Raw genomic sequence first — 27,542 nt, 5'->3', positions numbered from 1 at the left:
AAAGTGTGATATTGTAGTCACAGTATATGACAAGCAAACTACACAAGCTTTCTTAATCAACACTCTAATCCGGGTCTACCCAAACTTTTCTGGTTTACACCAATATAATCCACTTGTCCGACTGTAGTTATAACAATTTTAGAATCTTAAGAGGACCTCCGCAAATGCGATCATTTCTGGTTTACAGCAATATAATCCACTTGTTCGTCCTTTCCAAATGCGATTTCTATGGTGTGTATGGCCATGCCCTAGACATATTGGTCGAAGTAGATTCTGGTGCCATACACTGTAGCATCCTTTATTAGTATATATATATATATATTTACATTATTATCATGTGAATGAGCGACGAAACCACTGACGAAACCAACCCATCAGAGGCCAGGTATATTTAATCTAGCAACATCTTTTACTGTCTGTGTCCTCAACCGAATCTTCGAACAACACGAAAAAAAGTAGTCGGCAAAAAAGGGGTTTCTATTATCTTAGTAGATTAGAAAAGAACGTTCTTTGCTATGAGTCATCTGGTTTTCATCACTGAAAAAGACGTGCCTTGGCCCTTTTATAGGCCCCATTACTATTCAGGAATAACTGGGAGATGCTATTTGTAGCTCTGTTGAAAAAGATCAAGATTTGTAACTATATCCTACCTGACAGTTTACTAATGAGGCATAGCTAGGGCTGGAAATTGGGCTCAAAATCCATCAACCCAACCCTACCAACTCGAGTCAAAAGGCGACGACGTGCACCCGTACCTCACTCAGACGTTCAACTCATAACGCTGAAGGGTTATTTTAGGTGTTCAAGTGTGAGACAATCAAATATAGTAAAAAGTTACACAAAAGTGTAGCGCCTTTGACTATGCATTTATGCTTGGACAAAAATTCACCCCCAGTTACTCAGAAATCAGCTCGTACTCGGGATGACCGAGTGGATCCTCGGCCGAAGTCCTGAGTCAAGGGTTAGGTGAACCACTCGGTGGACTCGACTGACATCAGCTGAGTCTGGCCCCAACTGACTCGGCAAGTTAGTAGATGGGACGGATATTCTAACAGAGAAAAAAGAGTATAACTGACATGGATGTAAACACGTGTTCGGAAAAAATATGTTGGCTGTCTACTACTCTACTTCATATATCAGTTGTAATATAACAAAGATGAAGATTCATAGCAATTGTGGAAAGCTCTATATCTAACACATGAATAAATTTTCTATGCCATTACTCAAAATTCCACATCCCAATCGAGACAAAGGAGTAAAGAACTTTAAAAAAAGAGTAAATTTTCGACTAATTCTAATCTCATCAACATAAATAAGTATTTAAAAGCTAAACATTTGAACCGACAGGAACAAGTTGCGCAAAACTTACTCCCTCTTCAAGCAGGAAACTATGAGTTCTGGGAGGAAACTTGTGGAGAGACAGTTTTGAAACCCAACATTTTGTTAAGCGCGTTTACATAAGCACGGACACTTGAGACAACAATATCCATTCCTGCCCCAGTTCCACTGTCAAAATAAAAAGTGAATTGTGATTTTTAGGTACCCAACCCTAAAAGAGAAACCCAATAAGAAAACCGAACGATATGTGTAAATACTGAAAAGGATCCAGACCTGAAAGTGCGATGGACAGATTCTCCGGAAGCAGCATGAGTGAAAGTTTGACTGTTCTCTCCACGTACGACAACACGGGTGGATGCTATTGCATCAATGCCCTCCGTGACTGAGTTCATGGAATACTCAAGAAGCGTTACTGGTACCTGCTCATAGAAAGAAAGTGTTCATGAAAGAGGTAGAATTCTGCACTTCCAATGAAGATATGAAAGGAAACAAGCAGAAAATATGATAGTTGAAAGCTAGGTTTTCTAACATCGATGAACTCTTAAGCGTGAACGAACGTAAAGCATAGACTTTCTAGATGTCAGTTAAAAAAGTTGTACGCCAAACCTTAACAATGAGATCAATGGCCTTATAAGCAGCATCAACTGGTCCTGTTCCAACAGAACAAGCAACATGCTCAACTCCATCAGCAGCCCCAATCAGCTTAACGGTTGCTGTTGAAAGCCCTAGACTTCCACATGTAACCTGTGTGTTTTGATCGACCAATGCTGATTACTAGTTATACAGGATAAAAACTAGAAGATAATAAGACTACACTAGTACCTGAAGATCACCAAGAGACCAGACGACTTGTGGCTGAAAAACTTCATCAGAGACCAATGCCTCTATGTCACTATCAGATAAGTGCTGCAAAAGAAAGAATTAGTTTAAGAGGGCGCTTATGCAACACAATTTTCGTACGGGTCCATTAGAACATGATTGGAAACATGTGAGGGTCTTCTCCTCACGCAGATTATTACCATAATCACCTTACTCTATGGCTAATACTTAAACACCGTCAAATTTTAAACATTACAACTTATTTACGCGAGTCGACTTTTCATGGGGTAGGAAATTTTGAGAAAATGTGATTTCTCAGTGTGGATGATTCAGGGGCATTTTCAAGAAAAGCCTGTCTTCGTAGTTCACGTATAATAGCTGCTCTGAAGGAAACAAAAGTGAAGAGAACGTATTAGATGCGTCACCTTTTTCTTCTCAGCCACTGCTTTGAAACGCCGGAAAACATCATCAAGTTCTTTGCTGCCCAGGTCATATCCAAGCTGAAAAGCCAAAACACTAATTAATGTTTTTGAAAAATACAGTATTACAATGATTGCATGTTATGAGTGGGGTATCACAGATTTTCCACTCTTCAGGGCTTACAAGAAACTTAAGACTAAAATGTGAAGGTATCTGTTATGTGCAATAGGTCCTTCAACGGGTTCAACCAATAAACTTCAGAAATACAATAAGTTCTTAAAGTCTCAACTATACCTCCAAAAGTCGAGACCTCAAAGCATGTCTTCCACTGCATTGAGAGAAAATAGGTGAGAAAATGTAACTATGCCGAAAAGAGATCAAACTGAAAGTTGGTCTATCCAGGAACCAACACCGTTATCTGTAAGTACGGGTTAGCGCAGTGTATGATTTCTCACTAGGTGAGTTTGAATTGATGACACTTGAACATAACGTTCTTACAAATCGGAGTCGGAGTTCTTCAGTTACCATTTAATATTATAATACTCTTGTAATTTATAACAGAGCTGCTTGATCTAGAAATCTACAATCCAATGGAAGGGCGCTCAGACATTTTACTTTGAGGGCTAGAAGCAACTCAATACAAGTCACTTTGGCAGAGTAAGTAGGTCTTCTTTCTTTCACATTTTACTTTTTGTTACTCTAGGAGGATTGCCTGACCTCCTAGAGGTTTTTTCTTGAGAGCATGGACTCTAGGAGGATTTGTCCTCCTAGAGACTCTTTTTTGTTGAGGCTTTTAATTATTCTTTTCTTATAATACTCATTCGAAATTTCAGAAAACCAGGTTGACAGTTTTATCTATTTTGAAATCAACTAACTGAATTCTTAACTAGAAAAGATGTATGAATTTACTACGACCCGTTGTTGTCGGATGAAAGTAATCCACTCAGATTACAAGACATCTAGTATTGTACATTTCTCCAACAGCTCGAGCTTTCAGTAACTGGTAGTATGAACAACAACATGGTATTGTAGCCAAGATTCTAATGTTCTATTGATGGAAAGAAACAAGATTACAAAAACCTTGAGGAGAAAATGACAGACAGAACCGACATTAATGTTTGAGAAGTACATCAAACTTTCTGCTATATTGTTGTTTTTTTCCTATTAAGCTATATCATTGTTCTCAAGGGCATCAGTTCATATTTCAAATGGCAAACATTTTACCGCATCGTCAACTGTTGGGCTTCTTTATTTTACTATTCAGAGTTTGACTTCCTAGCATATTCCTGTTATACATTTAAGTTGAATACCATATTACCATACATTCCTGAAGTTTCCATATTTTATTGTACACCACATCCTTCACAGGTTTGTAGTCATGAGTCTATGACCAGTACTTTCCTTCTGTTAACTTTTGATTTGCTACAACAATAAACATTGAAAACCCCTAGAACACCAAACATGTATTCAAACAAGTATATTTGACAAGACCATGCAGAGAGAAGCCAAAGACCATTTACCGTGCCTTGCTAATATGAGACCAAGCGAGTGAACATGACACCATTGGTAAAATAAAAACACATACCTTAGTTTGCCGAGGACAATGCCAGATTCATTAGACCGAGATAATCCAATATCCTCAGGAGACATGATCTCATATGTGCCTTTGAATTTAAGCATCCCATCCTGCAATAAGAGCAAACATTGCGAGATCAATCTTAATCCATCTCTTGTCAAGGACATCAACCTCATTGTAAGGTCCTATAGGCCAAGACCATTATATGATTGAGAGTTTTATCTACATTACGAGTATATAATACAAACTTAGAGCTAAACAATGTATAAGTTCAAAGATACAAAATATAGAATGTTAACTCTAATATCGCAAGTGAAGACAAGGGGCAATTCAGTCAAACTTTACCATGCAGAGTAGCCCGTCTGACATTGAACTAAACCCAGCAGCTATGTAGTTGGTCACGGCCGAGACGGCCGAGAATCTCGGGTCTCGTCTCGGTCTCGGCCCTCTCCCGAGACGAGACTCGGCCGAGACCCCGAGTTAGGGCTTGGCCGAGTTTCTCGGCCGAGACAACCCGAGACCGAGACAGCAACTTCCAAATATTTAGATTTTTTATTTTGGAAAACTCTTTGACCTAAATTAAGTACTACTATTTATTATATTCTCAAATCTTATCTACTTATTATATTCCCAATGTATCTAATATAAACAGCAATAATACTATATAGAATATTTAGGGTTTATGCCTTAGAGAGAAACTAATAAATTCTTTAGAAACTTTCAAAAGTTTAGTAGATTGGGATTTCCGTATACAGAAATTAAGTTATAATACATAGAACAACTAGAATTAAGAACTGAGAAGAAGCAAAGAATACAAGAAGTCAAGAAGCTTCAAAGAAGAAGAAGGTGATTCTAGAGAGAGAAAGTTGAAGTTTCTTCCATTCAAGCACCCAATGACACTTATGAAGTATGAACGTCGTTTTATTAACCTAATGAAGTGAACTATTTTAGAATTTAGCTAATTTCTATATTTGCTGTCTCACCGAGAATCTCGGCCTGTCTCGGTCTCGTCTCGGTCTCGGCCTTCGGCCGGACCGAGACCGAGACCAACTACATAGCCCAGCAGTAGTTCCAGAAATACTATTTCGATACTTAAAAAGATTATTAATTGGAAAGTTGTAACGTGCTTGAAAACTGAGATGACTGAGGAGGCTCTATTTCTTCACTCTCATATTTCGATAGCTTAATCTACTACTTGGGATCCCCTTTTACTATGAGAAACAAAAGACTCTTTGTCTTAACAGATAAGCAACTAACAAGATAGGTTAGGTTAAGGTTGATTGAAATTGTAACGTACGAGCAGTAACAAGTTACAAAACATTAATGCCAACCTGATGGATACCACTTTCATGAGCAAAAGCATTAGCTCCAACAATAGCCTTGTGAGGTTGTACGTGCAATCCACTATACTCTGCAACCTAGAAGAAAAAGAACATTAAAATTAGGAAATTAGTATTAATAAGGAGAACGTACAAGTGGATAAATGTCCTCTAAAAGTCGAACCTAGGTATGAGGCACACAGACCACTTTTTAACGGCTGGGCACGGAGAAGCAAAAAATGAGTATTTGTTATTTATATCAAGCATTTAGGACCTCTACTAGGAAGAAAATAATTGAAATAACACACAAGTGAGAACTGAAAAGTCTAGACTCCAGAGTGATCCTACTTTTGCTTGTGAAATAGGAGTGTAAATAATTTTTTGAAATAATATTTGCTGTTCTTTTCTTTAATCAACCCGACACCTCCTTACAACCACATTCGAAAACTGATCTAATTCTTTTAGTCTCCTTTTCCTTCCAAAAGGCCCTAGGGAGCTTAACCGTGTTTATGTTTTCTGCCTTTAAATGCTAAAGGGAAAGATGAGAAGCTATAAAGTGAAGTATGTAAGATTACCATCTTGCTGGCCATGACGATATGTTGGGTATTGATCCCTGTACGAAGGCCTCCCAGTAGTTCTTTCCCACGGCATCTTATGGCCATCACGACCTGGACAAAATAGAAGTGTAGACTCCCATGAGCCGAAAAAGGACAAGAGAATAACAGAAGAATCATACAGAACTTGCAATGAAAATTGGATGCAGCATGTCAATAAATAAATAAATAAAATAAACAACAAACTTGAAACGGAAGGAACCCAGTATTGCGGTGAAAGTTTAGGCTTCTATATCTATTATATTGGCATTGCAGGGTAAATTTGCTTGGGAAGCAAGGTTTTAATAATGGCACTGTTAATATGGAGAGAAAGAGAGAGAGAGAGAGAGAGAGAGAGAGAGAGAGAGAGAGAGAGAGAGAGAGAGAGAGGCACTTGTTCCTCTAGTAATACGTTACAATTAACTTTCTTATACACAAATTTCATCAGAATTATTCACGTAAGAACAAAGGGATACCTCTTCCAATGAAGCATTTCCGGCTCTTTCCCCTATCCCATTTATGGTTACCTCTAGTTGCCTAGCACCTGCATAAGCCCCCTGGATTTAGATAACCGTAGTCGTGAGTGCACATTACTGTCATCAATCCCACTATTAAAACTTTAAGAGAAAAACCCGATGAACATACAGCTAGAGTGTTGGCAGTAGAAAGACCCAAGTCATTCTGGCAGTGAGTCGAAATAATCACATTCTCAATTCCTGGGGTGTTAGCTTTGATATCTCTTATCAGTTCTCCAAATTCACTGGGCAAAGTGTAACCAACAGTATCTGGGATATTAAGGGTCGTCGCACCAGCTTTAATAACCTCCCCAAGAATTTGGTAAAGGAATTCCCTGTCAGACCTGACAACACAACACGTTAAACACACAATCCAACCTCAATTCTCTTTACATAAACCCTAAACATTTAAGCTCATACTCACCTTCGAGAGCAGGAATGAAATGTGATTACCAGAATGTCATTCTATTATGGTGTATGGTATACGGAAATGCATCAGGAACCACATTCCCAGCCGAATATGATTCCCCGTATCAGGGGAACCCGCTTATCTAAATATAAATAAACGGGTATAGCCAAAATTAATCTATTCTGACTCTATTCTAACCGAACGAAACAATAAAGTAAAGTATTGTGATTACTAGGAACCACATTACGGGATTGTTATTCCTGATAACCTAGTTCCTTTCCCCACCCACAAAACATGACCTAAGAGTGATAAATCATGTATAGAGAGAGAAGATAGACATAAATGAAATACCTTCCAGCATCTTCAGGACTAAATTCAACATCTTCACAACCCAAACTCCTAGCATAACTAACCATTTCTTTAGCAATAGCAATAACTTCTTCTCTTGATTTTCTCAACTTATACTTCAAATGAATGTCACTAGTAGCAATAAAAGTATGAATTCTAGGTCTTTTAGCATATTTAACAGCTTCCCAAGAAGCATCAATATCAGATTTATTACATCTAGCAAGACCACAAATAACAGGTACATGACCATCATTATCAATTGTATTACCAACTTCTTTAGCAATCATTTTAACAGCTTCAAGATCATCTTTTGAAGAAGCAGGGAAACCAGCTTCAATAATATCAACACCAAGTTTAGCTAATTGACGAGCAATATCAATTTTCTCTTTACTAGTCATGGTAGCTCCTGGTGATTGTTCACCATCACGAAGAGTTGTATCAAAAATACGAATATATGAAGGATCATCAGGGATTCGATTTGGGATGTATTCAGGACGACGATGACCAGAAGAGATAGAACATTTGATGGATTTGCATGAGAGAGATTGTTGTTGGTGAAGTGAAGTTAGTGAGAGAAAATGAGATTGCCTTGATTGTTTAGTTGAACAAGGGTAAAAAGAAGATAAAGATGTTACATTTTGAAGTTTGAAGGAAGTTAGGTTTTGGGTAGTGGGAGTTGTCATGTTTGGGTATATGAACATAGCAGCCATGGCTGGAAATCTAGAGAGAGCGAGAGAGAGAGAGAGAGAGAGAGAGAGAGAGTAGAGAGGGAAACAGAAAGGGGATAGCAGAGGTTTCTGACTGAAGAATTGTGAAAAGGAATGGGTGGGATTTGGGAATCAGTTCGGCCCGGGTGCCCATGGGTTATGAGAAGGCTTAGAGGGTGTTTGATTTTTGCACTTATTAAGTGATTTTCACTTAATAAGTGCGGGCCGGCAATTTTAGATGTTTGTTTTTTCACTTAATAAGTGAATATCACTTGTAAGTGGTGTCAAAGTAAGTGCAAAAAAGTAAGCTCCAACTTGAAGCTTATTTTTTTGCACTTACTCTGTAAGTGCTAAAAAAGACATAACACCCCTCCATAAAATATAAGAATTACTAATACTAACCAACTACACCCTTTATAGTCAAAAAAAGAAACCAACTAAACCCTAAATCAAAGAATGAAACCGTTGCAACTTGTGCCACCCTATTAAAACCTAAAATCAATGCTACTGCCCATTACAATCCCAAACCTTTTGATAGTACCAAGCCTATAAACCTATATTAACCTAAAATCACTGCCCACCAATACTAGTCTTCCTAATTAAATTGTGGAGAAAATTTGAAGAGGGAATCTAGAGAGAAGAAGACTTCTAGAGAGAAAACATCTTTGAGAACTTTGAGGTAATCCATTAGTTTTTTCTTTTCTCCATAGTTTAATTAATTTATTGTTTGAATGTTTATTTTGGTGTCTTCATCATGATTTTGATTCCATAAAATTGATATTGACTATTTTTCTATTGATATTGATTTTTTTTATTGTCTACAATACTATTGTTTTTAGTTTATGCTATTCATCCATCATTATTTTTTGCACTATTCATTGTTTAATACAATCTCCCAAGCTTTATTTTTATTTTTAGTTCTCCCAAACTTTTGTTTGTTTCTTTTCTTTTTATTTTTAATATAGTTGAATATTTGTTTATTGGAGAAAGAATGAGAAGGTATACAAACTGATATAGTGATACGGTTTATAGAAAAACGATATTGTATTGTTTACAATATTCATACTTGATAAAATTTCTCCCAATTTTTTTTTCCATACACTTAAAATCATTTGTTCAATAAATATTATTGTATATGCTTTGGAACACAACAAATAACTCCAAAAATAAATATCATTGTTTAGAAAGACATACTCACTTCATGAACGACCTTCAATTATAAATCTTATGATTATAAAAGGTTTTGTAGAATAATATTTGAGAAATTTGAATTAGTTATTAAATCTATTTGTCTGTTTACTTCTATTGTCTGAGAAGAATGTCGAAGCTAAATATTGTGCGTAAGGAATCTGCCGAGAAAGAGAAAACTGCAATGATCCAACTCCGAAATGAAATTGCAGACGAACTAGTTAATAGTGAAAATGTTATTGCTTAATGCGTATTTTCTTACATAACTCTATAGGATATGAAGTTTATTTACCTTATCAATTTAGGATGTGAAGTTTGATTAATTATGATTGATTTTTTGAATAAATTCTTACTAACAAAAGTTACAAAATTAAGAGATTTTATGCAAGGATAATCTAGACAATTAGCATTTTTTAAAGCGCTTATAAGTGATGAAAAACAAACGACATTGCACTTGTAAGTGATAAAAAACAAACGGCGTTGCGCTTATTAAGTGATAGCACTTAATAAGTGATATTCACTTGTAAGTGCTATCACTTATAAGTGCAAAAAAATCAAACACCCTCTTAGATTAATTTTTCTTTTCTAATAGAGTTAATTCCTATATGGCCCCCTACTTTGTGACCAGCTTCCTTTATGGCTCCCTTTTTTTCGTAAATTCAAATATGGCCCCCTTTTTCCTGACGCCGTGTAAATGTCGTTTGGGCCAAACATTTTATCCCTAACCTACCCTTACCTTGGTTAATCCGCGTGCGCAGGTGATTGTGACCTCAGCAGACATGGGCAGCGATATCTTTTCAAGGTGTCTCTTCCCTATGCAATTCAAATCCCAAAAGTTACTTTTTGTTTCATCTTCTCTACCCAACTTTTTCTCTCTCCTTATTCACCTTTCCTGATCTCCTTTTCTTTCTCAGAAGCCACAACGAAGCAGTTCTTGGTTTCATCTTCCTAAATCTTCACAAACCTTTTACAGAATGTTCTACTCAGACTCGTCGGACGAGGAAGAGCGGCACAATTTCTACTCAGGCTCGTCGGACGAGGAATAGCGACGCAATTTCTACTCTGGGTCGTCAGAGCAGGAGGAGGAGGAGGATTTATCTTTTTCCGGTACAGTTGATGTTCAAGTACAGTACGGTGGGTTGTGGAAAGATGATCTCGAAATCTCTAATGCAAGCTATAAGGACTACATCGGTGGAGATGTGTTTTTGATTGAAGATGTTCCTGTTCCACTGCATGATGATTTTACATTCGAGGGTTTTCTGAATATGATTTCTACAGAGATGAACTTGGCTAAGAGAGGCGTTTTGATTAATCTGATGAGCATTATTCAAATTGAGAAATGGTTAGTGTTCATCACGACAGATGAATACTTACAACAAGTTTTCTTACAGGCTAGACCCGATGATGTGGGTGGAGGCTTTCTACATTTTTTTGTTTTTGAGGAAGAACTGCAGATCCCCCCCCCTCCTAAAATTTTGTTACTTGAATGGAAGAAACCTCCCAGGACGAAATCGCGTGGGCGTGTAGGGTATAAATGTAGGCCTCTAAACCCTAGAAGGCCAAAGAAGCTTGCTTCAAAAGGAGATATACCAGTTCATCATGCATGCATAGAAGAAAACCCTTTTGTGGAAGATACAATTATGCCTATGGGTGAAACAGAAGGTCCCCAAATAAATTTTGTGGAAGACACGGTTATGGATGAAATCCAAGATACTGAAGGCAATATTGGGGGGGAAGATACTGTAATGGTTGACAGAAACGAGAATGTAATGAATATTGGAGAAGATACTGTAATGGGTGATGTAGATCAGGGTGAAACAGAAAGATCAGTGGGGGTCAAATTGGAACTGAAATTGATGAAATAGTGGAGCAGATTTGGTCTGAAATTGAAGGGGGCCAAGAAAGAACTGAAGACCTAGGTGGCCAATCAGGAACTGAAACAGTAGGGGGCCAAGAAGGAACTGAAACAGTAGGGGCCAAGAAGGAACTGAAACAGTAGGGGGCCAAAGTGGAATTGCCTCCAGTAGTAACTACGAATCCTTCGATTGGGCGAATTTTGATTGGGATAATTTCATCAGTGGAAACGATAAAACATGGAGGTGTACTTTGAGAGATATGGTGGGACCCTCTGACCTTGTTGGTACACAGGCTTCAGTTGTTACAGAAGATGTTGTGATAGAAGATGTTGTGACAGAAGATGTTGCTCTGGATACAAATGATCCAGGTACATGCGACTTTGGTGGGGATGTTGATCCTGAAGAATGTTATCACAGTAGCAGTTCAACCGAAGAGGAAGCACAGGGAGACAACCAATCTGAGGACGATTATTTTGACTCAAGGTTTGAACAGTTTGAGGATTTTGTTGAACAGACAAGTAATGTGTACGAAGATGAAGAAGCAGGAGTTGAGAGAGAAGATGAAGGTGGACTACGAATTGGTATGACCTGGGCAACAATTGAAGAGGCAAGATTATACGTCAGGAATTATGCGATTGCCAATCAATTTTCCTTCAAGCAAGTTAAGAATGAAACAAGAAGGTTGAAGTTCAAATGCAGAGATCCGACTTGTAGTTGGACTATCTACATTGGTCAGAGGAAAGATGGACACACTTATCGTCTTGGTGAGAGCAATTTCGTCCATACTTGTGCTGCCGATCCTGAAGACAAAAATGTTCTAGCAAATGCTAATTGGTTGGCAGGCCTGTTCTTGGAGGAATTTACACGAGACCCAGATATAAAAGTAGGGACTATTATTGCATGGGTGAAGGAAAAACATGGTGTAAATGTCCGATACAAGACTGCTTGGAATGCTAAGAACATAATGATGGAGAAGATTAATGGGAATTTTGAAGAAGGTTATAGACTGGCTCCAGAGATGGCTCGACAGATACTACTTTCAAACCCAGGAAGCATTGCCACTGTTTCGAGGGACGACACCACAGGTATGTCTTCCTTTTTGGCCCCCTTTGTATTGTTTTCCATTTTGGCCCCCTGATGGGCCTAAAAGGTTACCCTAAAAGGTCTCCACCCGCAAGTATACGGGCGTCAAGTAATAGTTCCGGTAAGACCGGTTCGTTCCTCAGAGACTAAGTTAAACTAAATTCTAACCTTAAAACTATTGAGATTAAAAAATAGTTTGATGGTGGTAAAATAAAAATAAAATATAAGACTCAAAAATAAATAAAGAAATAAGTCGGTATTCAGAAAAAAGGGAACCTAGGGTTTTCGAATCTGTCTTCCTAACAATTCTAACGACAATTTAATTTTGATCTAATTAGAGAGTTCTTTGTATAACTCAGGTTTTAGTCCATGAACGGTCTAAGAACCCGGAAGATTTTATCGTTAAAATAGTAAAAACTTTAATAAATTTATCGAGAAAATAATTATTATGACTTCATCTAAAACCCTAGATAGAAAAGATTTAGCTACTCATGCTAGAAACGATAAATATTTGAATTAGTATAAGAAAAAGAAGAAAGAAACTTAACTTTTCTACGATTTTCCCACCAAACAGAGCCAAGGAAGTGATTTCCTTCTGATTTTCAGAGAATTCTGCCAAACGCACCCCTAGGGAAAACGATTTTCTCGTCTTCCCGGAAATATTTTCCTCTCTGAGAAAATTATTTTCTCACCTTCCTTAACTCTCTTTCTCTCTCCAAACTTTCTGTTTTCTCTCTCTATTCTTAATCTCTCTCTCTATCTTTCTCTGTAATCTCCCTCTCTCACTAAGAAGTCGAAAACAACAAGAAAAATAAAAAGCAAGAAAATGATAATATTAAAACCGAGTTTCTCTCTTTACAATATCTCTTTGTCTCTCTCTCTAACTTTCTCTCTTCCTCTGTAATCTCTCTCTCTCTCACTAAGAAACTAAGATTACAAAAAGAAAAACGAAATCAATAAGCTCTCGGTTCTCTCTCTCTCTCTCTCTCTCTCTCTCTCTTCCCCGTTTTCTTCTTTAAAACCCGTCATCTCTCTCCTTTTTGTTCTCTTCTAAGAACTCCTTCCTTCTCTGTTTTTCTGTTCTATAAAACTGATCCTCTTTTCTTCTCACTCTCTCTCTGATTTACTGTTTGTAGTTGAGCTTGAGAGGAGGATGATGCTCCTGTTGGGTTTTACACCCTTCTACTAGTGTTTATAGCGGAATTAAGACATCTAATGTCTACACTAGTATTCCCAGGATCACATGCATAAACCTATGATAATCATTAATTAAAACTAGAAAGATAAATACCTTGTTCGCTAGTTTTCCCTCGAACCTTTCCAATTGCTTATGAGAAGATCAAGAGCTTCAAGTGTAGCTCCTCTACTTGGGACACGAGCAAACAATTTGATCTCCCACCTTGTTGTATAGCTAGCACACCAATGGTGGTTGGAAAAGAAGAACTTCTTTCTTCTTGACTAGATAGATAGTTAATGGGAATTAGCTCACTTTCTCCTCTCTACTTGATGTGGTAGAGTAAGAAAGCTTAGAGAGAAATTCCACACCTTATTCTCTGCCCTAAGAGTGTTTATATAGAACCCTAATAAGAATCCACCTCCTTTTAGGTTTCCTAAAACACCCTTTAGAATAAGATTTAGGGAAATAGTCGAAAATAGCAACTATTGGTATTTTCTCAATTCCCTAAGGATATGGTGCCCAAACACCACAAAAATTGGCAGATATAATGTTTATTATATCAGAAACTAACCCTCCAAAATTCAGCCCAATCCGAGTCCTAGAAGTACCCGAACCGGTCTAGGCCCAAAAACTCTGTTTTTGGCCCTTTTGTACTATCTTTGCCTAATTCCTTTTTAGGCCTATGAGATATGTTTATGGGACACTCCCATGATTATATCTCACTCCCACTAGTCATATCCTAGATCAATTTGTCACTCTTATGTGTAACCCGTTGTAGGATCCGATCGAAGTTAGCCGCGAATTACTCCGTAATTCGACGATCGTAGTTGGTCTCTAGCTACAACTCTACGATCCCTAAATCAATCGGACTTGATGATCTTCCACATCAATTGTCCTATCCGACAAATTGTTCGCATTGTCACCTTGGTCGAAGGACATCTCCTTCAACTCCTTCAGACTCCCACTTGGACTTAGAACAAGTACAATGCTCGATTCCCATGTCACTTAGTATCCCATCTGATACGTCACGTCATTCAGACTTTCTTGATCTCGAGTACAACTGTCAAAACAAATGATTAACTTTTAATCCATTTGAGCACGGCCATGCATTTTCAGTTGTTGCTCGTCAAGTGGCCCGAGGACACTGTACCCTAACATGGTTAGGAGGACATAATCCATTCTTGCGCTCCCACTCAACTTCATGTCTATCCTGTCCTTCCCAGTATCCGCCTTTATAACCTCCTTTTACGGCGCGGCGTTTAGCGGAACCAAAGTCAGACATTCCTTACATAAGATGAGCTGAGCACTCATGTTTTGAGGAATCTCTTCAATCTTGTCTTTGTGAGAAGTTTGACGATTTCATCATTCTTTGGATGAACTTCTCACGTTGAGGGTTATTCCAGCGTATAATCCCTATTATGCACTCACGTAGTCATATTCCTGTAGCCCATGAAACTGCGCTATCCCATCGACTCCCGTACTAGTCTTCGTGAGTCATTGTTGTCCATGCAATGACCTGGACTAGGGAATTGATAATGAATCACTCCAAGTTCACTTAGTAGGGTTTCATTCATCAGATCACGTATCTGACAAGCCTACTCGGAGCGTTTTCTTTATCGTGTGGACTGTCTCTTAAAATACCAAACCAAATTTTAAGGACAAAATAAAATTTCTTTTATTTTATTTATCGAATGTAAGTAATTAGGCACATAAACTCTATTATGAATCCAAATTACATTTGTTGCCATTCCCCAATGCGCTTTATACCAATGTCCCTCATGTGTGAATCATGTTTGGGCTGAGGTAACGGTTTGGTTAACGGATCTGCAACGTTATCATCCGTATGAACCTTGCAAATTACCACATCTTTTCTTTCTATGATTTCTCTAATCAAGTGGTACTTCCTTTGGATATGTTTGGATTTTTGGTGCGCTATTGGTTCCTTGGCTTGGGCTATAGCTCCGTTGTTGTCACAATAGAGAGTCACGCCCTCTTCCATGCCAGGTACGACACCAAGTTCTATCAGGAACTTCTTGATCCAAACTCCTTCCTTTGCAGCTTCCGAGGCCGCTAGGTATTCTGCTTCAGTGGTAGAGTCTGCAACTGTGCTCTGCTTGGAACTTTTCCAACATACCGCTCCTCCATTCAGACAGTAGACGAACCCAGATTGTGATTTGAAGTCGTCTCTATCCGTTTGAAAGCTTGCATCCACATGGCCTACAACTTTTAGTGTATCTTCCCCGCCATATACCAGGAAATGATCCTTAGTCCTTTTCAGGTACTTTAGGATATTCTTGGCGGCGTGCTAGTGCGCTTGGCCTGGATTTGATTGGTAACGACTACACATGCTCAAAGCATATGAGACGTCTGGGCGAGTGCAGATCATGGCGTACATGATTGATCCTATTGCCGAAGCATAGGGTACTTTCATCATGTGTGCTAGCTCATCAGGACTCTTAGGACACTGATCTTTGCTAAGCACCATACCATGTGACATGGGAAGGAATCCTCTTTTGGAGTTTGTCATCTCGAACCGTTGAAGAATCTTATCTATATAAGTTTCTTGACTAAGTCCGATCATCCTCCTTGATCTATCTCTATAGATCTTGATTCCCAATATGTATTCTGCTTCCCCTAAGTCCTTCATAGAGAAGCATTTCCGAAGCCAGTCTTTAACTGATTCCAACATCGGAATATTGTTTCCTATGATTAATATGTCATCGACATAAAGGACTAAGAAAATTAGGTCGCTCCCACTAACCTTCTTGTAAACACAAGATTCTTCTGCATTCTTGAGAAATCCAAATTCTTTGATTTTCTCGTCGAATCGAAGATTCCAACTCCGGCTTGCTTGCTTGAGTCCATAAATGGATTTCTTAAGCTTGCAAACTTTTCCAGCATTTTTGGAATCTACAAAACCTTCGGGTTGTGTCATGTACACATCCTCTTCCAAGTGTCCGTTCAGGAAGGCGGTTTTGACATCCATTTGCCAAATCTCATAATCATAATGAGCTGCAATTGCTAGAATGATCCGAATGGATTTAAGCATTGCGACAGGTGAAAAGGTTTCATCATAGTCTATGCCATGAATCTGTTTGTATCCTTTTGCCACGAGTCTAGCTTTGAAAACGCTAACGTTTCCATCCTTGTCAGTTTTTACTTTGAAAACCCATTTGCATCCGATTGGTTTTGCTCCATCGGGCAAATCGATCAAGTTCCATACTTGATTTTCTGACATGGAATCCATTTTCGATCTCATGGCTTTTAGCCATTTTTCGGAGTCGGGGCTCGTCATAGCTTGGTTGTAGGTACTCGGCTCATTATCTTCTAACAGTAGGATATCTGTTTTCTGAGATAATTCCTGGAGCCTTTGAGATCTACGAGGGGCCTGAGCAACTTTTGGAGTGTTCTCAACTAGTTGAGATGTCTCCTGCGAATTTGATTCGACTTGAGCGGGAGGTACTCTCTCGACCTCATTCTCCTCTTCCATACTTTGTGTATAGATAGGAGCCGCTAAACCTCTTGATATTTCTATATCTGTGTTTATTTGTTGCTCATATCGAATTTCATCGATATCTACATTTCTCCCACTTGTCTGTTTGGAAAGGAATTCCTTTTCAAGGAAGACACCATCTCGAGCAACAAACACTTTGTTCTCAGATTCGTGGTAGAAGTAGTAACCCCTTGTCTCTTTTGGATAGCCCACAAAGAGACATTTGTCTGATTTAGGTGCGAGTTTGTCTCCTTGTAAGCGTTTTACATAAACTTCGCATCCCCAGACTTTGAGAAAAGACAGCTTTGGAATCTTTCCAAACCATAACTCATATGGCGTCTTTTCTACAGCTTTTGACGGAGCTCGGTTAAGTGTGAAAGCAGCCGTTTCTAGAGCATACCCCCAGAACGTGTTTGGAAGATTTGCTAAGCTCATCATAGATCGAACCATGTCTAACAAGGTGCGATTTCTCCTTTCAGAAACACCATTCATCTGGGGTGTTCCTGGCGGAGTGAGTTGAGATATTATACCACAACTCCTAAGATGATCGTCAAATTCTTGACTCAAATATTCACCACCTCGATCGGATCGAATGGCTTTTATTTTCTTGCCAAGTTGATTCTCTACTTCGTTCTGAAATTGTTTGAACATGTCAAACGATTCGGACTTATGCCTCATCAAGTATATGTAACCATAACGAGTGAAGTCATCCGTGAACGTGATGAAGTAGCCATAGTTACCTCTCGCCGGAGTACTCATTGGTCCGCATACATCCGTATGTATGAGTTCCAAGGGTTCTTTGGCTCGGTCTCCTTTTCCTTTAAAAGAAAACCTCGTCATTTTACCCATTAAACATGATTCGCATGTGTCATATGATTCTAAATTATACGAACCTAGAAGTCCATGTTCATGGAGCTTCTTCATGCGTGTCATGTTAATGTGACCCAAACGACAATGCCAAAGGTAACTTGGATTTGAATCATCTGACCGTAGCCTATTGGTTTCTATGTTGAAGACTTCGTTCTCAATATTCGTAATATAGAGACCGTTGTATAGCTTAGCACTGGTATAAAACATTTCACCTTTGTATAAAGAACAACGCTGGTTTTTTATTAATAGGTGATATCCCTCTTTGTCTAATTCTGAGACAGAGATAATGTTTCTAGAAATAGAGGGTACATAATAGCAATTATGAAGTTCTAAAACTAGACCAGTTTCTAGAGGTAGACTGAAAGTTCCTACAGCTTTCGCAGCAACCGTTGCTCTATTTGCTACTCGTAGGACAAGCTCCCTTCCAGATAAATACTTGATTCCCTTAAGGCCCTGCACATCATAAATGATATGAGCACCACATCCGGTATCGAATACCCAGGATTGAGAATCAAATGTATTTGCTAAGTTAACTTCGATAACATAGATACCTTGGTCGGAATCGTGAGTTCCTTCCTTTTTCCTTTTGTTCTTTTGAATCAGTTGAAGTTCTTTCTTTGATTCAGACATTCCAATGCCTCTCCGGATTGCCTTAGAAGTTCCGTACTTCCTCAACCGTGATTTGTTTCGGGACATGTCCCTTAATCAACGGATGATTGTATGCGCATCCATTTTCCTGAATCTCTTTTGAAGATTAGGCTCCATGGTTGCCAACATAAGGCAAGTTACTGAAATTGATTTCATCCGGATACTTTTGGCCTGCTTTTGTTCCTCATCCTTTGAGTTCGCAGTTATTTTTGGAATAGGGGTATCCAGTACGCTTTCTTTGTTTGTAGATTTGAGAACACTTCTCAATCTCTTTTCCCAATCAAGGAAGTTATCCATGTTCAATTTGTCCTCATCAAGGATTGAACATAGGTTGAAAAGATTGATTTTTGCCATAGTAAAACTACATGAAACAGAAAAAGGATTTTGCTAAGTATTACATTCGATAATTTTTGCAAAAAGTCCCAAGTTTTTGCCACATTATTCAAGATAAAACGTGTCCCTAGATGAATAATGCGATTCCAAGATCCCATCTCTCAAGGATTAAGCGGACTAGGGCCCTGCCCTTAATTCCCATTGATTTAGGTGAGTGAATACTTTCACTGATCATACTATATGATTCTCGGTTGATGGATTACATGTTTAGTGTAAAATCCATCCTTTTGCCTCGAGTATCCAAGACTCTCTTGCTGATCTCGTTGAGTAGAACCATTTAGACATGTAGGCCTCTTCTATAGGCCTACCCGCAATGTCCCAAGGTAGAGGAGGTACTCTGCGAAGGCCGACCCACCTTCCTCGAATAAGGGCGCAAGGAGTGTCTTAATTTGGATAGGCACTGTACTCAAAATTACTTTTAGGGACTTTTACGCTAGTCTGGCGTTCGTTTTAGTGAACTAATTAGCCTAACTAACATCCACGACATAAAGCGTAAATAAGTAAGTAAATGCGCGCGAGAAAGTAAATCAAGCACATATGGATCCTAGTATGGCCCCTAACCTAGAAGATCTAATCTCCTTTGGTTTGCTTCTTGTTTCGCCTTTTAGTTCGTCTAGATCTCCGTCTTTGAACCTCCATTGATTTCTCCCACTCGCCCTTGGATTTCTTCCTTGAGTTTCATCAATGGACTCATAAACCCTAAACTCTAATTACAAGACTCAAACGATTCGCAGATCGTGTAAACTTGAAATTAAAATTATTACAAAACATGCACCCATCCGTGCTCAAAACAAGAATAAGAAATAAATTCTATGGCCATACTAGTTTCCGCATTCACATCACATGCAATCATATAATATATTTCAAGGCTATCAATTATATATGCATGTATATCCGGGAGATACTTTTGTCGACATCCGTATGTCATGTACGCACCTTAAGTCTACATCAAAAGATTAGACTAATGGTGTGTCTTGGTTTGATTTTAAAATTTGATTTTAAAGAGAAATTCCGTTTGGGCCTTGAATGGCCCGAGTTAATTTCGGAAATATTTGGATTGGAATTTTGGGAGAAAATTTGGATAAAACTCCCACTCGAATAGTGGTCCCTTTTCGTGGTCCGAAAAGCCTTGAAAAGACCCGGGACAAGTCCAAGACAAGTCCTAGACAAGTCCCGGCCCAAGCCCACAAAAGGGCTTGGACAAGGTCCGGATATGGCAAGGCCCATAGGGCCGGCATGTCCGAGCCGAGGCCAATAGGCCTGATCTCGTCCTGGCCGGAGCCAGGACGCTAGTCCAAGCACCAGACGCGTCCTAGACGCATCTGGTGCTGGACCGGACCAACACTAGGTGTCTCGGACTTAGTCCGAGACACCCAGGACCCCAGACGCGTCTCCAAGTCGAGTCTGGTAGTAGCTACTGGACGCGTCTGGAAGACGCGACCTGGAGCAGCTGGACGCGTCTGAGGACGCGTCCATCAGTAATCTGGGACGCGTCTACCAGACGCGTCCTCCAGGCTACTGGTCCGGCCAGGAAGCTTCTTGGCCGGACCTATTGAGTTTCTAAAAAACTCAATAGTCTCCCCTTTTTTTTTTTTTTTTTTTTTGTGTTGCAATTTTAAATTGCTTTTTCCAAAATTTGAAACACTTCTAAATATTTCAAATTCTTTTTAGAACAATTCTAAGTTTCCAAATTTTGTTTTTCACAAGTTTCCAAAAACTTAAAAAACAACTCTTTTAATCAAACCAATTTGGATCAAAATTTAGGTTTTGAAACTCTTTTCAAGAACAAATTTTGAAATCTTTTGACACAATAATCTATCTAGGAAAGCATGGAATTGGTCCAAAACTTAGATAAGATAGGCTAATTGCAAGAGGCTCTGATACCACTGTTGGGTTTTACACCCTTCTACTAGTGTTTATAGCGGAATTAAGACATCTAATGTCTACACTAGTATTCCCAGGATCACATGCATAAACCTATGATAATCATTAATTAAAACTAGAAAGATAAATACCTTGTTCGCTAGTTTTCCCTCGAACCTTTCCAATTGCTTATGAGAAGATCAAGAGCTTCAAGTGTAGCTCCTCTACTTGGGACACGAGCAAACAATTTGATCTCCCACCTTGTTGTATAGCTAGCACACCAATGGTGGTTGGAAAAGAAGAACTCCTTTCTTCTTGACTAGATAGATAGTTAATGGGAATTAGCTCACTTTCTCCTCTCTACTTGATGTGGTAGAGTAAGAAAGCTTAGAGAGAAATTCCACACCTTATTCTCTGCCCTAAGAGTGTTTATATAGAACCCTAATAAGAATCCACCTCCTTTTAGGTTTCCTAAAACACCCTTTAGAATAAGATTTAGGGAAATAGTCGAAAATAGCAACTATTGGTATTTTCTCAATTCCTTAAGGAGATGGTGCCCAAACACCACGAAAATTGGCAGATATAATGTTTATTATATCAGCAACTAACCCTCCAAAATTCAGCCCAATCCGAGTCCTAGAAGTACCCGAACCGGTCTAGGCCCAAAAACTCTGTTTTTGGCCCTTTTGTACTATCTTTGCCTAATTCCTTTTTAGGCCTATGAGATATGTTTATGGGACACTCCCATGATTATATCTCACTCCCACTAGTCATATTCTAGATCAATTTGTCACTCTTATGTGTAACCCGTTGTAGGATCCGATCGAAGTTAGCCGCGAATTACTCCGTAATTCGACGATCGTAGTTGGTCTCTAGCTACAACTCTACGATCCCTAAATCAATCGGACTTGATGATCTTCCACATCAATTGTCCTATCCGACAAATTGTTCGCATTGTCACCTTGGTCGAAGGACATCTCCTTCAACTCCTTCAGCTCCCAGCCGAGATGCTCCACCAGTTCTTGCTCTCTGTTTTTTATATCCCCCGGAATTTGTTCTTCAGCCTAGAGAATATCTCTCTCTCTCTCTAGAAAATATCTCCAGCTCTTGATTCTATTCTATCCTTGGCTTCAGCCGAATCCCTGTTTTTAGCTTTCAATCCAACCAGCCCCAGCTCCCTTTTTAAAAGAACAAGAAAACCTCGCCTAATCTCTCTTTAGTGGTTTATAAGATGGAAAGATAAGGATGGAAATAATTAATACGGGCCACTAAATATTAAAAGAAAAGGGTGATAAGGATGGATGGGCACTTCCTGTTTTGATTCTTTGGCTATGAAGAGAATTATAAGGTGTAACGTGGGACATTATAAGAGATTACCACGGGACCCACTGAATCAGCGCCACGTGTCCTATAGCAAAAGGTCAATTAATTTCTTTTTGACCTAAACTTTGACTAGTCATATTTTGCTCATCCGAATCCCAAATTGACTTCCGTTTTCGCCGTTTGGTTCGTTTCGGACTCTTCTTTTCAACTGAGTACTAAAAGTTCCAGAACACCATAACCTCCAAATGACCAAAATGCCCTGAAGTATGTATTCTTTCCGACTTTATCCGTTTTGCACGCGTAACTCTGTAAAAAGGTACCTGAATATAAAAGAGAGTAATTCGTGAGAGTAACTGCTCTAGAGAGACTAACTCGTCTAAATTAAGAGACTCAGATGGGACATTTCCATGTCTCATCACCCCCTTTTGTAATTGTTTCCCTTTTGGCCCCCAGGTAAATTCACTGGTATGTGTGTTTGCTTTAAGGCTAGTATTGATGGTTTTTTAGGTGGGTGTCGCCCTATATTAGGTATAGATGGATGTTTTTTAAAAGGAAAATATGTTGGAGTCTGCTTGTCCATACTTTCTTTGGATGCTTCAAATGGAATTTTTCCGATAGCTATCTATATCTGTAGGAATGAGTGCAAGGAAACATGGTTAAGATTTCTTGAAACAGTTGGACCTAGACTGATGCAACACGGTAAACCACTTACAATTATCTCAGACAGGCAGAAAGGTTTAGTGGATGTTGTTGACACTGTGTTTGGGAGTGGAAGACATAGGTTTTGTTTTAGACACATGTATAAAAACTTCAAACAGAAACATCCTGGTCTACATCTGGAAGAGATTGCATGGAATGCAGCTAAGTCATTCACCAAGCCAGACTTTGAGAAATGGATGGCTTTGATGGACAAAACAAAGTCTAGTGCTAAGCAGTGGTTGATGAAGGAAGACCCATCATGGGCCAGATCTCATTTTGATGTTGATGCCAAGTGTGAGCACATAACAAATAACTTTAGCGAGAGTTTCAACAATCAGATAATGAAACTGAGGGAATATATGCAGCACTAGACCGATGTAGTCCTTATAGCTTGCATTAGAGATTTCGAGATCATCTTTCCACAACCCACCGATGTACTTGAACATCAACTGTACCGGAAAAAGATAAATCCTCTTCCTCCTCCTGCTCTGACGACCCAGAGTAGAAATTGTGTTTCTCTTCCTCGTCCGACGAGCCTGAGTAGAAATTGTGCCGCTCTTCCTCGTCCGACGAGTCTGAGTAGAACATTCTGTAAAAGGTTTGTGAAGATTTAGGAAGATGAAACCAAGAATTGCTTCGTTGTGGCTTTTGAGAAAGAAAAGGAGATCAAGAAAGGTGAATGATGAGACATGAAAATGTCCCATCTGAATCTCTTAACTCGGGTTAGTTAGTCCAGTTCGAGCGGTTACTCTGATGATTTGTTTGATTTTCTTTCTCAGGTCTCATTTACGGAGTTCGATGCGAAAACATCGTGATAAAGACATACTTGAGGGGCATTTTGGTCATTTTAATGACAAGGGTATTATGGTCAATAGTAGTGCTCATGTGAAAGTAGAGTTCAAGACGAACTTGTGGGCGAAAACGGAAGTCGAATCGGAGTTCAGATGAGAAAGTTAGCCGAAGTCAAAGATTGGAGTCAAAGGCGATTGACCATGTTCTAGATGACACATGGCAATGATCCAGTTTGGCGATATTGCTCAATCTGACGGTACGTGAAATATTCGGTATAGTGTCGGGTAAAGAAGAGGGTACTTTGGTTTTTTCCGGAAACATGATTTGGTGCTTCACATGTAACGGCATCAGTACTCCCATTTCACATCCGACGGGCATTGTAACTCGCGCGAAGATCAGACGGTTATTTGGTATTTGCTTCGGTGATCCGTGCATCATCCTAGTGTCCCTCTTAATGGTAGAGCCAACAGCTGCTGTTACCAAATCGAAGAGAAATATTTCTCTTCTCGGTTTTCTTGAGGAAAAAGGAAAGAGAGAGAGAACCGAGAGAGAAGAGATGGACAGTGAATAATGTAGAAATGGAAAGAAGAAGCCGAGAAGGAAAGAGAGAGAGATTTGGGATTTCAATATCCTTCTCTCCTCCTATATAGTATATACTCGACTGTTAAGAAAGGGGGGGCTCACGGCAGAAAAGGAAAAACAGAGGAGACCCATTCTTATCATCTTCATCATCTCGGGTTTTTGGAATTGACTTCTTAGTGAGAGAGAGGGAATTTACAGAAAGCAATTGAGGTTAATGAATTGAGTGTGAGTTATTTGGCATCTGATCACGGGTTTAGCAGAGAAAAACAGAGAAGGAGAGGTTAGAGAGAGAAAACCGATCATCATCATCATCTTCTATCTTTCTTCTTTTTCTTTTGATTGTAACTTTTTAGTGAGAGAAGAAATTACAGAGAGACAGAGAAAGTTAGAGAGAGAGACAGAGGGATATTGTAGAGAGAGAGAGAAACAGATTCTCGGTTTTTAAGAAAGTAATTTGATTTTTCGTGATCTTTTGATTTCTCTTGTTAATTTATACTTCTTAGTGAGAGAGAGGAAGATTACAGAGAAAGAGAGAGAGAGAGATTACAGAAAGATTGAAAAAGAAACAGAAAGAAAGAAGACGAGAAAATCGTTTTCCCGGAGGGTGCGTTTGGCAGAATCTCGGAAAATCAGAAGGAAATCACTTCCTTAGGCTCTGTTTGGCTGGAAAATTAGTAAGAAATTCAACTTTTCTACTTTTCTTTTCTTTTTCTATATAGTTAAGCTTCCATCCTTTATCATGAAGAACTAATTTTCTATCTAGGGTTTAGATGAAGTCGTAATAATCATTTTCTCGACAATTTATTAAAGTTTTTACCATTTTAACGATAAAATCTTCCGGGTTTTTAGACCGTTCATGGACTGAAAACCTGAGTTATATAAAGAACTATCTAATCAGACCAAAATTAATTTGTCGTTAGAATTGTTAGGAAGACGGATTCAAAAAACCCTAGGTTCCCTTTATCTGAATATCAACTTTAGTATTATTTCAATTTTAACTATTGTTTATTTTTTTATAATTTGAAAAAAAAAATATTATCAATCAAACCATTTTTTGAAAACCTAATAGTTTTAAGATTAGAATGGAAATTCGACTTAGTCTCTGAGGAACGAACCGGTCTTACCGGAATTTTACAACTTGACACCCGTGCACTTGCGGGTGTAGACCTATTTAGGGTAACCTTTTAGGCCCATCAGTGAATAAGGAGAGAGAAAAAGTTGGGTAAAGAAGATGAAACAAAAAGTAACTTTTGGGATTTGAATTGCATAGGGAAGAGACACTTTGAAAAGATATCGCCGCCCACGTCTGCTGAGGTCACAATCACCTGCGCACGCGGATTAACCAAGGTAAGGGTAGGTTAGGGATAAAATGTTTGGCCCAAACGGCATTTACACGGCGTCAGGAAAAAGGGGGTCATATTTGAATTTACGAAAAAAAGGGGGCCATAAAGGAAGCTGGTCACAAAGTAGGGGGCCATATAGGAATTAACTCTTTCTAATAATACCTTTCTGAAAAAAAAGGTAGCCAATACGTGGACAATTTTGTAAAGCAATCCCACATTGGTGGGAGACAGAAGTGCGGTACTCCTCTTAAGAGGTTAAGCACCCTTCTCTAGTGAGGCCTTTTAAAACCGTGAGGTCCAAATGTGCCAAAGCGGACAGTAACACTAGCAGTCCCGAAGTTAAAAATAGAAAACCTAAGAGAGAAAATGATTTTTTCATCTTCTTCTTGTTAGTCTTATTAAGGTTTCTCTCTCTAAGATTCTATACTAAATTCTCATATCAAAGTATTATGATCATTTTTCTCTATGTAGAGAAAGAAAATAATTTTATCATAATGGCTTCTAAAGCAATTCTAAGAAAGAATTCCATTTCCAATTACTTCGACATCAACAACAACATTCGATCAATTCAATCTTCTTCTTTTTCTAGTTTCTGTCAAATCGAACCATCATCACTATACTCTCGAACTCTTCTTCATAAAAAAATTTAAGTTTATGAGAAAGTATTTTCTAAAATTTCATAGATTTCTTTCAAAATGATTTCATTCCTAAACTTATCTTCATTAAAAATTTCCAAAAAATATTTGTTAAAGTTATTTATGTAAATCATGGAAATCTTAAGTTTATGAGAAAGTCTTTTCTAACATTCAATAGATTTCTTTCCAAAAAATTTAATTCCTAAAATTATTTCCATATCATGTCTTATTTATTATTATCATCAAATCATTCTCAAAAAATCTTTTAAGAAAATTATTTCTTAACTATGGATTAATACCTTCCAAAACTATAGGTTTATATATCATTGTTAAGAAAAATTTTTTAAAAAAAAAAAAAAAAAAAAAAGTTAATGGATTTACCTGGGCCGCCCTGATGTGGGTCTATATCCGGTCCCTGGCTGGCCCAGGGTATAGCCAACCCAGGTTGAGGCCCGACCCGGGACCTTTCCAACCCGGGTTGGCTAGGCCCGACCGGCAACTCAACTCGGCCTGTTTAATGACGGGTCTGGCTGGCCCGACCCGACTTTTTGAACATCACTAATCATAGGTACCAATCCGACATATCGCATTATAAGTCGACAAGAAGTTACCGATATGTAATGAAACATATCAGTTTTATTTTACCGATGGAAAACTTTCAAAATTCCCCTCAGATGTTGTTCGTTGTTATCTGTCAGTAGGGTTGTACCGATGTCTTATTACACGTCGATTTCATCCTTCCGACATATTGCATTATATGCTGACAAGAAACTACTGATATGTAATTGAACATATCGGTTTAATCTTACCGACATAAAACTTATCAAAATTATCCTCAAATGTGGCTCTCTGTTATATGTTGGATAGCCCACCCTTGTTGCTCTATTTAGCTTTATATTGTTTGTTACTTTGTTACATTCTCGTTTGTGCTTGAATATGCAAGATTCTCTCCTTTGCTGACTAAAACTCTTGTTGGGGAATGGGATGAAATCTTGATATGTTTGTGTGTGTGTGTATTGGTTAGATTAGTTGTGTTGATGTCCCTCTCATGTTTGGTTTATCGTTTAAGTTTTTTCATGTCTTATGTCAAACATATGTCATAGTTACTTAGCGACCAATCTTTCCAATTTAAGATTCTTTATTAATGGAACATGATGAACCTTTAACTAGTTAGGACCATTAGGTATATCTAGCACTTATAGCATCTACATTTGAGTCGAGAAGAGTCAAACTCCAAAATCAACCCAAACAAGCATGTACATTAGTATGCCTCGAGTCAAACTCCAAAATCAACCCAAACAAGCATGTACATGAGTATGCCTCGATAGATTCCCAAATCCCCGACCTCTTTCATACCAATAAACCCCTAATAAGCCCTTAATTAGTAGTTTAAGTTTAGTTACTTCTCACTTTTGTTTCTTTTTGGGTCGTGCCTTTTCATGAAAACCCCACTGTCTTTGCTTCTTTTAATTTGTTACGCGTTTAGATATAATTTGTTTTATTATTTTTATTTTAGTGCACAAAATTAATCCTTAATCGTTCAAGTACGTGTG

General features: G+C 38.5%; 2 protein-coding genes across 2 annotated transcripts; one reads left to right on the top strand and one right to left on the bottom strand.

Annotated features, from left to right (window-relative positions):
* Positions 1-1,192: 1,192 nt before the first annotated feature.
* LOC147539475 (2-isopropylmalate synthase A-like) lies at positions 1,193-8,212 on the bottom strand. Its single transcript, XM_086641004.1, has 12 exons — positions 7,341-8,212; positions 6,711-6,924; positions 6,542-6,622; positions 6,048-6,140; positions 5,485-5,571; positions 4,163-4,263; positions 2,872-2,905; positions 2,583-2,657; positions 2,161-2,244; positions 1,945-2,082; positions 1,612-1,757; positions 1,193-1,506 (listed from the first exon to the last, which is right to left on the bottom strand). Exons 1-12 carry the CDS (start codon positions 8,045-8,047, stop codon positions 1,389-1,391), a joined length of 1,878 nt encoding a protein of 625 aa, XP_086497130.1. The 5' UTR covers positions 8,048-8,212; the 3' UTR covers positions 1,193-1,388.
* A 3,135-nt stretch (positions 8,213-11,347) lies between these two features.
* Positions 11,348-23,008, top strand: LOC147539474 (uncharacterized). Its single transcript, XM_086643127.1, has 2 exons — positions 11,348-12,173; positions 22,446-23,008. Exons 1-2 carry the CDS (start codon positions 11,348-11,350, stop codon positions 23,006-23,008), a joined length of 1,389 nt encoding a protein of 462 aa, XP_086499253.1.
* Positions 23,009-27,542: the final 4,534 nt, after the last annotated feature.

Source organism: Eschscholzia californica, unplaced genomic scaffold (genome assembly GCF_041429995.1).
Source record: "Eschscholzia californica isolate CP2 unplaced genomic scaffold, dmEscCali1.0.p SCAF_5, whole genome shotgun sequence".
NCBI lineage: Eukaryota > Viridiplantae > Streptophyta > Magnoliopsida > Ranunculales > Papaveraceae > Eschscholzia > Eschscholzia californica.
The sequence above is the reverse complement of the archived record's forward strand: the minus strand, read 5'-3'. Positions and strand labels throughout refer to the sequence as shown.

Excerpts from the sequence above, each read along its gene's own strand:
- LOC147539475 (XM_086641004.1), bottom strand. The coding sequence starts at position 8,047 with ATGGCTGCTATGTTCATATACCCAAACATGACAACTCCCACTACCCAA. Across the intron at positions 2,083-2,160 it reads GGTCTCTTGGTGATCTTCAG|GTTACATGTGGAAGTCTAGG; the intron begins GTACTAGTGTAG and ends CAAAACACACAG. Across the intron at positions 1,507-1,611 it reads TCTGTCCATCGCACTTTCAG|TGGAACTGGGGCAGGAATGG; the intron begins GTCTGGATCCTT and ends TTATTTTGACAG.
- LOC147539474 (XM_086643127.1), top strand. The coding sequence starts at position 11,348 with ATGGTGGGACCCTCTGACCTTGTTGGTACACAGGCTTCAGTTGTTACA. Across the intron at positions 12,174-22,445 it reads TTCGAGGGACGACACCACAG|GTGGGTGTCGCCCTATATTA; the intron begins GTATGTCTTCCT and ends ATGGTTTTTTAG.